Below are 13,012 nucleotides of genomic sequence, written 5' to 3'. Positions count from 1 at the left end.
ATGTGTGTTTTTTACTGCTGTAGTACAAGTCAACAAAACCATTAGGGAGGTCCGGTTGCAGATATGCCACATGCCTGCCGTAATATGCACCTCTGCAGCTTGAACTGTAGTACAAAACAGTGTATCTTGAATAGATGGCAGACATACACCTGTGCCTCCTTCTACTAGAATGCAACTTAAGTGTGCAACAGCAAGTTGTACCATGTGGCACTGGGTAAGTAGATATTTAGTAAGATCGGGCTTGGAAATTTTATTCTCAAGCCCTGACGTTGCAGGGTATAAAGCTGGATCATGGATTGATGAGTTATTTAGATAGGGCTGATTCCTATAAGATGTCTTTAATAATAGGGTCATTTCATCACAACTTTGCCATAAACAAATATCACAAACTTTGTGCATCATTTTTCTAATCTCTGATATAGCTGACAGAATGTACAGAACTCCACCTGAAAAGTGGCAAATAAGTGTCACAAGTGCTTTTGGAGAGGCTGTTATAAATAATTTGTTGTACTCCTGATGTTCAACAGAATGCTGTGCTATTGTTTAGAATTGCCTTATTGCAACATAAGCTGTACTGTTGGTAGGGACAGGAATAGGCCTCAAACATTCTGCATAAGATTCTGAGGGACTCACAGTAAGGCAGTAGCTATTAGAATTGCCCTAACAGTGAATCTGTGAGGCCGTTAGTAATTGTAGCAGCGCTCCTGGCCTCAGGGGTTTAGCCCTTTCTATCTGTACACCTGTGGGGACTGCCTGTTGGTTCTCACTGCTAAAGATCAATCCAGTTTCCCATTCAGCTGAGGTTGCCTGCATATTGTCATATGTGAGATAGTGTAGATGGAGTGCTGTTTGCATGATCTACATATCCTTTTTGCCAGGGTCTGTTGGAATGTCAGGCAATTCTAAGGACAGGACTATTAGTAATCAATTTCCCTCAGTTCAAGATTCTCAGTAGCCTCCATTCCCTTGCTTCAACATAATGGTGCCCCATCTCTGATAAACCCATTTTTCAACAGATCCTTCAGTGCCTTGCTAGTTCAAGTTGCAAAATATTACAATCCAAAAAAGGATATGGAAAAGAAATGCCAGGAAAAATAGTAAGAAAGGGCTGTGAATAGGGCACCTAAGAAGGAAAGCCTGGTTCTAGAGAAAGAGAAGCTCAAACATTCCAGTTCAAGGTAATTAGGGTGCTCCCTGCTCCTAATTCACTTCCCATTGTCTAAAAAAGCGGACTAAACACAGTGATCCATGTGTTTGTTCTAATTCTACAGTTAGATGATTATAGTTCAATGTTAATAATATATTATAATATAATACTGTTATACTTTCATTGGTTGATATGATCAGGAACCCAATGCATATTCTCATTAATTTACTCATCAAGAGAAAGAGCTGAAAAAAAAGATTTTTAAATTAACACTGAGATATCTTGGCAAAATAAATTACTCATAGTTTGAAATCACCCCTAAAGAAACTCCAAATTTCAAATAAAGGACTTGCTTCATGAAGTAGAACTCTTAAAAACAAGAATGAATCTACATGTCTCTCCATGGATGAAGTGGATATGCACCTCCAGAGATTTCCTTGAAGGTATTTTATGCTCTGTCCACAGGGTCTGAAGGAAACAAGACACTGCAAACTATCATTTAAATCTTAAAATAAGCTAAGGTTGCCGAAGTCAAATCTGTGTTCACCGTCCTCTTAAATCCTTTTTGGGATACAGAGGTATATGTTTTTTTTCTAAATGATAATGTAACATAATTTCAGAACAGTGCTATGCCATTTGCAAGAATGCTGCTACATACCAGGTATACATAGCAATATTTTAGCTGCACTGTTTGTTGTTAATGCATGGCACCATAGGCTTTACACTGTATTTTGGCTAGGTACACTGACTTTGTATTTCCTTTTGATTTCAGATAAATAAGGTGCATATTTTGTAGTTTTCATTTGGAGAATTTGTAAAAAATACTTTTCATCACTGTCCTGCTGTCAGCTGCAGGCTGTATCTTTGATAATAGTGTTCACATATCCTTGTTCCGGTTGCCGTGGTGCTGTTGAATTTATATAAAACGTCTTAAAGTCATATATTCTTCTACATCAGGGTTCTCCAACATTTTCTGTAATAAGGTCTACTTATGTTCAATGAAAATCATCCCGAGCTACTAATATCATTAGTGTTGTAATAGTGACAATATTAGTGACCACCATGTGCATGATTGCCAGCAGTGGTCACCTCGTTGCATCAGACAGGGTCCATCATCGGGAAACCCTGACACCTAGAAGTCAGAGTGGGCTCAACCATATTTCAGGGAGCTCTTAGAGAGGTATTTAGCCAGGGGGGATAAAGATTAAAAATCCACAGACAGATCCCAGTATCCCTTTATTCTTCGATCTGCCAGGGATATTAAAAAGGAAGAAACAGGGTCATATGGGATATTATAGTCCTAAGACCCTAATGCTAACATGTTTCAGTCCGTGTTTCAGTCCACTTATGCCCCTAAAAAGGTGCTGGACTTTCTTCAGGGCGATGACGTAGCACCCCCTGGGATCAATGTAGTATGGGAATTTCCCTATACTATTTATAAAAAGGGCAGATAGCTGCTCCTTTGTCTAATATCACAACTTTTAGTTATGTATGGGCACTCCATCTGTGGAAAGATAAAGAAACAACAAAGCCAACCATTGTTTTAACGTTCATTCGATATCTATAGCTGCTCGTTGTAATTTGTGATGTCACCCCCTGTGTCAACTAGGCCCGAGGGTGATAAACACAACAACAAACATGCCTAAGGAGTGTGTGTGATGCAAATTCATATCTTTATCACAGTCTAATAGGTGTTTAAAACCGCGTTGTGGTGGCAATTTGCTGCATACTGACAATACCCACAAACTTGTGTGTTTAGAACATTTGTGAGACATCCGTGTCACTCGCTCATAGTGAAACCTCTATTAAAATTCGCCGTGAAACATATCCAAACAGGATCATAAACTCTCATTCCTTACCCTGTTGTGGGAGAGGTTATACTTCACGTGAAACCTCACTTGAAAAATGGGGTAGCACTGTAGTCACACACTATTGCCATGATAGTGAAATGAAGGCTGGCACATTGTCAAACATTTGCATGTAATGAAAGTAAAAGGTGAGAGACAAAAGATAACACAGGTAAGAATAGATGAAGACACTCCTCCATAACGGAGTGGAATACACTCGTACCTGCTTTCAGCTTCGTTTCCAAAGTTACTCACGTCCTCAAGGGTCCTGCCCCGTGGTTTCTTCTATTCGGTGTGGGTCCAAACGGCATTTAGCAACTAGTGACCTGCGCGAGCTGCTTAAGAAGGAGACTTCGTGGGAAAAGCAATGATAGACCCGCCTACTTCCGGGGTCACTTGTGGATTCCGTCATGTGGACTCAAGGGGTGACGGGAAATGTAGTGTTATCCCTGCACCAGTGAGTCCTGGTGGTTTTGGCAGACTGTGTCAAACATACCAACGGAGTGATGGGAGATGTAGTTCACAGATGTGTTTATACTCATAAATAACCCATCCTGATAGCTGGATATGCCATTTCTGTAAATGTGTGCCGTACATCAATACTCATTGTTTGTTGGAAAATATTTATTTAACTGGGTCAATGTTGTTACAAGGATGGGGCATGTGCTAATTGCGAAACAAGGAGACCGGGTTTTGGGCAACAGTAGTACCTAGTTTAATGACTGTTAGTGTGTATTTATGTATTGTTGCTGGCAGTGTAAGTGTAGTTAATTGTTCATGTGAACATGGTGAAAAGCCAGTTGCTAAAATAACAAGGCATAGCCAATAGGTCTCGCCTTTGGGACTTTATAAGTTTAGCCATGCAGCACATTATTCTTGGTGCTACAACATCAACTGTTACTTCACGTGCCACCGGTGACATAATGAGGCTATGTGCAACAAGGCTGTGCGCATACGGAATGATAGGTGCTATGGATGAAGGAAAAAATTAACAAGCAGTCATTGTACTTGTTTAGCGTACCAGTCCAGCATACCAGTCAATGGTCTTTGGTACTGTAATGACAGGAAATACAGTCTATGCACATGGGATAAGACGCTCTCAACTACTGCCACTCCTTAGAGCCACGGAATAATAAGATATTTTGCCAAGTGTGTTTTCTGTTACAGAACAGACCATGATTGCCAATCGACGCTTTGTGGTGAATACTTCATTTCCCCTAACTTGAATGAAAGAATCTGTTCGTGAAAGTTCAGTGCCTTCCAACATATACACCGTTAGGAAAGAGGAGCGACGTTCATATTAGTCTTTAGTCACTGTACTCTTTAGGAGACATTGCTGTGTTTTGCTGTCTTGGGGTAATGTCTCCAAAACCCGACGTCGATTCGTTTCGATATGGGTCCCGATTCCACTTACCCAGTCTGGCGTCAAGTTTCGTGTCATAAACTACCCACTGCCAGTTAAAAAAACTTGTCTGCTTCTCATGATGCAGGAAAATGGCAGGAAATAAAATTACGGCCCACTGTGGTATCGGTTCACATTTAAAGGAGGAAATGTACATGCATGTGTTAATTGTTCTGTACAAAAGGCAATCCAGATATGACGATATACGGGTACAGTTCAAAAGTCTGAGCGGCAAAAGGCTACATACTCAAACAAAATAACTTGCAGTAAAGTATACCACCCCATACTGGTCATACTTACCGCGAGTGGTGCGGCAGCCAAAGGGAGGTGTGCCTTGTCCACGAGTCCTGGGAATGGATGAGGTAAGCTCGCGAGTGGTGTGCACACGCTTGGGAGAGCGAGCAGCTCATTTGTTTTCAATGATCCCGCCCGCGTCTGGGCACGATAATTGAAAACTGATGTGGCCTGTGCGCGTAACCGCAAGCCTTAGGCCGTGGGCAGTTACATTGGCTGGGAAAGGCGGGACATGCGCCCACCTTTACCCACTTGCGTGCTGTCTTTTAAGAAAGACGTACGCCAAGGCCAATGGAATGTCAGGACTTCGAGCACAAGCTTGCTCTCTCGTGCGCGAAGTGCTGATCAGTTCCAAGAGGCCGTATCCTTAGAGCAGCGCATGACCGCTGCACTAAGGCTCGACCTAAAAATGAGCTTTATGTTCTAAGTGGAAGAGAAGTGTAGTTATAAAGAAAGCAGCGGTCATGCAAGGGAACTGCAAGGTCCCATATCAAAGAGACTTAGCCTACTGCAGCAGCACGTGTATGTCTCTACACTGTGTTCTATACCTATAGCCTCTGAGTTTGATCATGGTAAGTTAGTGTCAATAGGACCAGGAGGGGGTTACCATGGGTTACAACCTGTACACGTATGGTTACGTTTTGCAGAAAGCATTTTACTAAAATATTACGTGTTAGTTCACCTACTCCTCTTTAGTTGGTTCCAAGGTATTCAATCCAGAGACATGGGTTTTTAATCGATAAACCCATCGCTGTTCTCGTTCCAAAAGTATTTTGGTAAGGTCCCCGTCTCCCTTGACTTTTTCAATAACTGTCCACCACATATCCCTGTTGGTGTGTTTCATCTCGACATAGTGGGATGTTAACTTAGTAGCTGAGATTGCCCTTCTGATGGTGCTTGTATGTTCGCTTATGCGCACCTTTATTTTCCTGCCTGTCATACCAATGTACATGAGTTGGCATGGGCATTTAATCAAGTATATTACTTTGTCACTGTTACAATTGGTATGTGACCTTTGTTCCCACGCATGATGCATACCGAGGTCAATTTCTTTTGTATGTTCCGTGAAGGGACACACCACTCTCTAAGAGCTCCCTGAAATATGGTCGAGCCCACCCTGACTTCTAGGCGTTAGGCTGTCCCGATGATGAAGCATGACACCACTAGGGTGTGTGAGGGAATGTAAAACAAAAGAACTTGCCTCCTTTCCCACCTCCTAGGGGCTCATGATCCACAGCTTCTCATAGGGATTTTTCCACCACTGTTCATTCAGGATCCATCTATAACAGTAATCGGTTAATATGGTTAGAATATCAGGTGCATACTTTTTGTGAACCAGTGTTATAACACAGGAGTGTGTACTCCCTCTCTATAGAGTTCTTCTTGGCCCTTCAAATAGCGACAGTATCTCCTTTCACTATATTTGTGTATCACCATCAGACAGGGTCACCAGCGTTAATGTAAAAAAAAGACTTTGTCACTTTGGAATGCCTTTACATAGTTAAAACACAACAGCCAAAGCTTCAATGTATGTGGCGCAAAGGCAAGTATTATATAAAAGTAATACGTCCCACCAGTGCCACATCGTTTGTAACTCAAATATCAGGGTTGAAAAATATCTGGGAAATTGAACTATTTTTTTCCAAACGTCAGCTCATGAGATCTTAAAATACACACATTTTCATCGGAAAATGCACAATTTTCAGTTTTGATATAAGCCTATTAATTCAGCCAAGCAAACACTTCTCATTCAAAAGGCTGGGATCTACACGAGAGATACTGACAGGTAGCTGAGTAGCTACTAGTACCTCACAAGCTACTTGTTGGATAAGCCTGTTCTACATGTATCAACAAGAGGGCAAGTCAGCCCGTTCACATAACCACAGCCGTAAGCACAGCCAAAAATATTTTATTATCTTTACCACTAAGCCAAAAAAAGGCCACTAAGCCAAAAAAAGGGTTTGAACCAAATTCTACTGTTCTATTCCACTGTTCTTAGAGATGAATCAATGCACTGTGTTACACATTAGAAGGAGATCAGTGTTTAATCAAATGTATGCACAATTTGTTAATATTTCGTCCAATGACTTTACAATATGGAGAGATGGTGGTATTTTGTTATTTGTAAGGATTAAATTGCTGTTTCCTTTGATTGATTTTTAGAGTACTTCAGAAGGTTTATGAAGTTAACTGGTTTCTTAGTGGATGGTGGGCTGAGCTTGTCAGTAATCCTCAATGTTATTTTGACTCCCTCTTCTAGTGATATCATGTTTCTCACTTTCTGTGGTTTAAACCTATCTCCCCCATTGTCTTGGATATTTAATAGGAGCTATGTGCTGACTTAGAAGCCAAGGAAGTGATATACAAGAACCTGATGCAGAAGGGCCAACAAACGCTTGTAAGATGTGCAGACTCCACCGAAACACATGTAGAACAGGACTTAAACAGCTTACAGGAGAAGTGGGAGTCTATAGATGCAAGAATCAATGAAAGAAAGGTATGTTTTTTTTTCTCGTAATGTATAAATTACTTCAAATGTTGTGTAAGTTGCATATATCTAATTTTATATACAGGTTTTGCATCAATAAAAGTTGCTTAAAAACACAATTTCAAAGTATTTATCTCAAGTGAGAATGATATATGGCCAGATGGCTCACATTTCAGTCTCATTCAAACTTTGAAGGCGACAGCATATATTTGCAAAATGTATGACTATGCTCCCCAAAAATATGCATTTTAGGGTGCCAGGTAATGTGGTGAGGCAATGCCTTTGTCTTTAGTTAGTTTTCATGAGTTAAACGTGCACTTATCTACATAGGGACATGTTGCAGAAATTAACACTTACTCATGCAGCTTTTGTGCGCAGACTTTCTTGTCATATGTCCACAGCATGTCACATTCTCAGACTCTAAATCCTCACCCTTACTGTTATCAACTCTAGAATGACACTTGACCTCATTGATCTGAAGTAGAAAATAGTAAATCTTTTATGATAAGCTTATGCTTGACACCACATATATCCTACTACTCAAAGCATCCCTTAGGAGACCCTCAATGCACAATGATTCAAGGAGTTTCATGTGAAGCCACAGGATTCGTATTGTTATTGAAAACTGATGCCTGCCAATGAGTATAAAGGTGAGACTGGTCTAATTATACACCCTGATAAGTTCTGTAGCTATTTAGTTGGATACTGTTGAGAAACAACCCCTGAAAACGATCTGGACTGATATAGAATATTGCCTACATGTGCAGCAAAAGTGGTGTAATGTTGATCAGTGAGTGAAGTTTTCTGCAGTGTAGTGCCTAACCCAGTGCTTAATTTGTAAAATAATAAGTGCCAGGGTCCTTGTCAGCAAGCCACTTCAGCTTCCACCACCCATTGCCCCTGCCAGTTCTGCCACTGACCTTAGCAACACAACTACTAACCATCAAACTCTGCAACTATGTCAATTAAGACTAATCAAGGCCACCCAAGCCATAAGAATGGCTTGGGCGGCAGGTATTAGTCATTTTGTTTTTTAACTGAATTACAGTTTGTTGTGTTCATTCCAAAATTAGACAGCGGCACCATAAGGCAGACACTCATAAGTGCCGGTGTTGGCAATTGAGTTCTGGCAGCAAACAGGAAACCACCAGCTCAAATTAAGCACTGGCTAACCAGTCATATAGAGAAGAGCAAACATGTCCCTTTCCTCCTCTGACACCAGTACCATCAATTGAAGTATCTTTAATAGCTCGGCTGTCTTGCAGAACCTTTTTGATGCATACACATGCACATTGACACCTTGAAGACTGCAGTATAGACCACTGTGTGTATGCCAATGATACCCAGATGTACCTCAAGTTAGATGATGTTCTTGTAGACTGCCCGCAATTAGTAAACATCATGAATGCTATTCATGAGTGTGTGGAGTCCATCAAGCTTTGTTTCAACAGCTAAAGAGAGATATTATTCATGGGTCTTGTTGGTGCATCAGCATTCTGTTTCACATGGCTTGATTGGTGATTCCCCCTTCCCCTTATAGCATTACATAAAGTCCATATCCTGTATTTGTTGCTTGACAATGACCTATATTTAATTCGCAACATAAATGAAAAGACCAAGACTGCATTCTCCAGGTATGCCTTTTCTGGGATACTCGAACCCACAACTTCTCTACCTCAAAGTTAGCGTTCTCTGTAGTTGTATCTCAGCTGGACTATTGCGCCACACCACACTATTTATTGAGGTGCTAAAAATAGGTATTACCAAGTTTCAAAGAGTCCTAAACTATGCCATTCTGAACATATGGAGAGAGAGACATTCAGTCATATTGTGCCTATATCATACATGGCTGAATTTTAAGGTTGGAAAAACTTGTACTCAAGAGAGCGGGCAGGTAATCATTTGTGCATGAAATATAAAGTGTTGCATTGGGCTTTGTTTGATCAGAAGTCAACATCTGATCTGACAATGGCTTCTGATCAAAGACAAAACTCAATCCTTCAGACACTTATTGATTCCCCTAAGTATGATAGATGTTAGTGTGCTTCCACCTGTTCTAAAAATTAATTATCATTCTTTCATGGTGGTTATTGCTTCAGATATCTTAACAGACTGCACTGTGTCTTATGAGTGCCTACTAGTCTTTCTGTGTACTGTGCTTTTGCCTGTCAGCCCCAGCTCTCTAAAGTTACTTGACAGCAGCGAAAATCCAAAAACATAAAAACTCATACTTCAATACCAAAAGTAGGTAGTCACGGAGGAGTTACTAGACCACATTACATTCTCATTAGCATCACTGGGAATTCTAGCCAAATATAGACGGGCGTTCAGAATTATCTAAAAGAAAAGATAGTGGTTAACAAAGTCTCAGAATAAAGTAAAGACTTGATAGTGGAAACACTGGTATTTCATACATAAAATCCTCCAGACCTCCATCCACAAGACGTCTTGTGATTGGACATTATTGTGTGTGTGTCTGTGTGTATGTGTGTGTGCGTAATACATAGTACCCTGTTATAGTCATAGTTAGGACCATATTTCCTTAGGAAAATCTATTTGTGGTTTGCTTATAACTTCGGTGTCATTTGAAAATCTACATGAAACTTTCCCCAAAAAAGTCTTATCCACCCCAGCTCCTTCCTGAAAAGTTTCAGGGTGATCAGTCAAGTGGTAACTAAGAAAAAGAGGGAGTCTCAAAACAGATTTTCCCCATTCTTTTTGCGTTAGGAATATTAGACACATCTACAGCCAAAACGGCTGAACAGAATTACACCAGATTTGACAGAAAGTCGACTGTTGGTCCAGAAATTGTGCTTTTTGTGATTTGCTGTGATTCCATTTTGTAGTTTCAGAGAAATTAAGATATACAAAATATAGCTATTTCACACCACAGAGGATCAGCAGAGCTAGCAGTTCTCAAGATGAGATCTGTTTGGCTGCCACCATATCTACAAAGATGTGTCGACAGCTATTTTAGGACTCAGCCCTCAGTTCTGAAACAAAGTATGAAAAAATATTAGGGCGCAGGGTTGGGGGATCCCAAAGAACCCCTTCCCTCCGGCTCCAAAAATAATTTAAAAAAGAATTCTTAGTTTGAATTTGCGTGTATCCGCAAATTCACTGTAAAATAATTTTGAAAAGTGCAGATTCCTGTGCTTTAGAAAAACAAACCTCTGGGTAGACCAGGTCCGGGGGAGGGTGGCAAAATATATTTTATAGGGGAGGGGGTATGGTGCCCCCTTCTAGACTCTCCTTGAGACCCCCGGGACCCCATCCTTCCCGGGACTGATCGGTTATCAATGGGGACGGGGGTGAAACCCCACCACCCCGATTCTCCTTCAGGCCGTGGTAACCCATTCACCGGGGCCGTGTTACAAATTGAAGGGAGGGGGCATGCAGCCACCTCCTCAAGCCATACTGTGCCATGGGGACACCATCTGGTGGGCTGGCTCTGTGATGGTGTCCCACGGACCCCATCCCCTAGACCACCATGATTTCCCAAAGTGTAAGGGGCTCCAAATCAGCAGGAGTAGAAAACAGCTGCCACCGGGTGGCAGCACAAAACCTTTTTTGTGCATTCTTACAGGCAGGGAACATTAGATTTGCTTCTGCCTGGGGTGGGCAAAGGAAACCTGCTCTTGCTGATTGGGAGAAATGCCAATCTCCCGCTGCACCAAGGATGGGAGCTGGCATGAGAGCCAGCAGGGCTGCGGGGGCCTTGAGACTCTTCCCACAAATCCTAACATTTAAAATGCTGTGGGGTGCCCCTGGTGGGCACTAGGGCAACACAGGGTTAAAAAATAAAACAAAATGGGTTGCCTGTCTTGCACAGTCCATGAGGCCATTTGCATCGGGCTACCCCCGATGCCCCTAACAAAATAAAACATAGTTGGTCCAGGTGCGCCGGGATAACCAAAAATAAACTTGCATAATAAATTAGCTTTTGGGCCGCTCATTCAATATTCACTGCTCCAAGCAAGGAGCGCCCTATAATGTCCTGCAATAGCTTTTAATGATTTTCTGTTAAGTCTGGTGGTGTCCCTAGAATCTTCAGCTGAAGTTCAGAACCCCCTTTTGGTTAGTTCTACTGCTATACTTTATAGTTTGAAAACTGTTAGAAAAAGACACAAAGATATATTGTTTTAAAATAAAACTTTATTAAAATGCATTTTACAATCACTTTTATTAAACATTGCACTGTGTAAACTAATGAAATATACATTTGATTATATATATTGGTGATTTTCTTAAAAAGACAATAGATGTGCTTTGTACATGTTGATATACTGACCCCTTCATAAAGCCAATAGGCCCACTTTTTAGGTCGAAGCCTACCAGGAAGCGCAGCTGTCAGGCTGCAAAATACGTCTTGGGTATATGCTGAAAGCTGACCTAGGAATGCATTCCACCAACTGCTTACCATTGACTTTGCCTTTTGTCTTTTACATTTCCTTGCTTCCTCTGTTTGCTGGCTTTATTTGTTTTGCCTCATGCTAATTGTGTTTGTGTCTCCCATGGAGCGTAGCCTTTTTCTAATCTCTCTGATTGGGGCCGTCTATCCTTTCACGAGTGCTCACATTCTGGGAACAATTTTTTCCTTTTTTGTGAAGCACTCCATGAGAGCCGATGTGTCTCTTTTATGCACTGCCCCTCCAGTTCTCTGGGCCACCAAGCTCCACTTTGCTGTCTCGCTTGTGTGCCTTTGTCCCCACCCACCTCCTCCCACTCTCATTGTTCTATCTCTCACAGCGGTGGCGCCTCTGCTATGGCGGAGGAGTGGCGCCACCTCTGCCAGCAACAGCTGCAAAACTTGAAAAATAAAGTGATTATAAAGCAAGTTCATTATCCTTTTATCTTTATCCATGCCATGGAGTCTTGGGGTGGGGGGGAATGATAGGCACAGGGGGAATGACATGTGCACTGTTCTCAGTGTGCATGATGGTTTGGCCTGCCATCATGCGCACTAAAGCTGTCTCCAACCCGAGCTGCGATGCTGGATTGGAGTTCTCCTCGGAGGACAAATTGAAGGCTCTCCGGCCTATCCTCATGCTGCTCTCATGCTGTGAGAGCTGCATCAGGATTGGTCGCCGGGCAATCTGGGAGCCTGTGCCTGCAGTGCAGCCAGAAGAGTGGCAATGTGGCGGGATTCAGGAAATCTTTTTTTGTTGTTTTTGTTTTGTCCCCTTTCCCCCCGCCACTTTGGCCGGACACCAGCAACAACTGGTCTCTCAATGGGCTTCTGTCTGCTTGCGGCTTTACTCCAAACCTCCACCGGGGCTGGGTGACCCCCAGACGTGGGTAGGTCCTGTGCTCCAGAGGACCTCCACACAAGTGCTTACTCCCTCGCCAACTTGCGAGTACATTGGACCTCACGGTTGGGGCCATTTGCCCCCCCTTTAGTTGTTTTCCAGAAGATATACTCATTTCACCACATATTTTAGTTTCTCACTTTCACATAGGAGTACCACACGAGTCACAACTACAGGGGACGGGACCACTGGTATACACACTATTACTGCCCTCACTAAAGTAGATGAGGATTCCCTGGTCCCGAAGAAATACCAAGATCCTTCTGAACGATTTAAGGCATGAAACAAGTCGACCAAATCCATTCCACACACATCACCCTGAGCTCAAGAGGGTACAATTTCACCTCTTCATCCACAACTTTTCAGTTGGTTGTTTTTACTTATAGCATAGGAACCCAGTGAATAAAATTGTTTTTGGGGAATCGTATAGCTAGTTTTAATTCACACTTTGCTTTTGCCCACCTCTACTCATTACACATATGCCCCACCGCCCCTTTTTAGCTTCACAGTGGCAACCAGAGAAGA

General features: G+C 42.1%; 1 protein-coding gene across 15 annotated transcripts in view; it reads left to right on the top strand.

Moving 5' to 3' along the window:
- DST (dystonin) overlaps positions 1-13,012 on the top strand; it is a 1,436,897-nt gene that overhangs the window by 1,314,826 nt on the left and 109,059 nt on the right. For all 15 annotated transcript variants that reach the window (XM_085610880.1, XM_085610881.1, XM_085610884.1 and 12 more), the window contains one exon: positions 7,017-7,187. In XM_085610880.1, coding sequence (XP_085467006.1) covers positions 7,017-7,187 — 171 coding nt within the window. The remainder of the gene's footprint in view (positions 1-7,016; positions 7,188-13,012) is intronic.

The sequence above is a fragment of the Triturus cristatus genome, chromosome 6, assembly GCF_964204655.1.
Source record: "Triturus cristatus chromosome 6, aTriCri1.1, whole genome shotgun sequence".
Lineage (NCBI taxonomy): Eukaryota > Metazoa > Chordata > Amphibia > Caudata > Salamandridae > Triturus > Triturus cristatus.
Note: the sequence above shows the minus strand (reverse complement) of the source record. Positions and strands in the feature narration are given on the sequence as shown.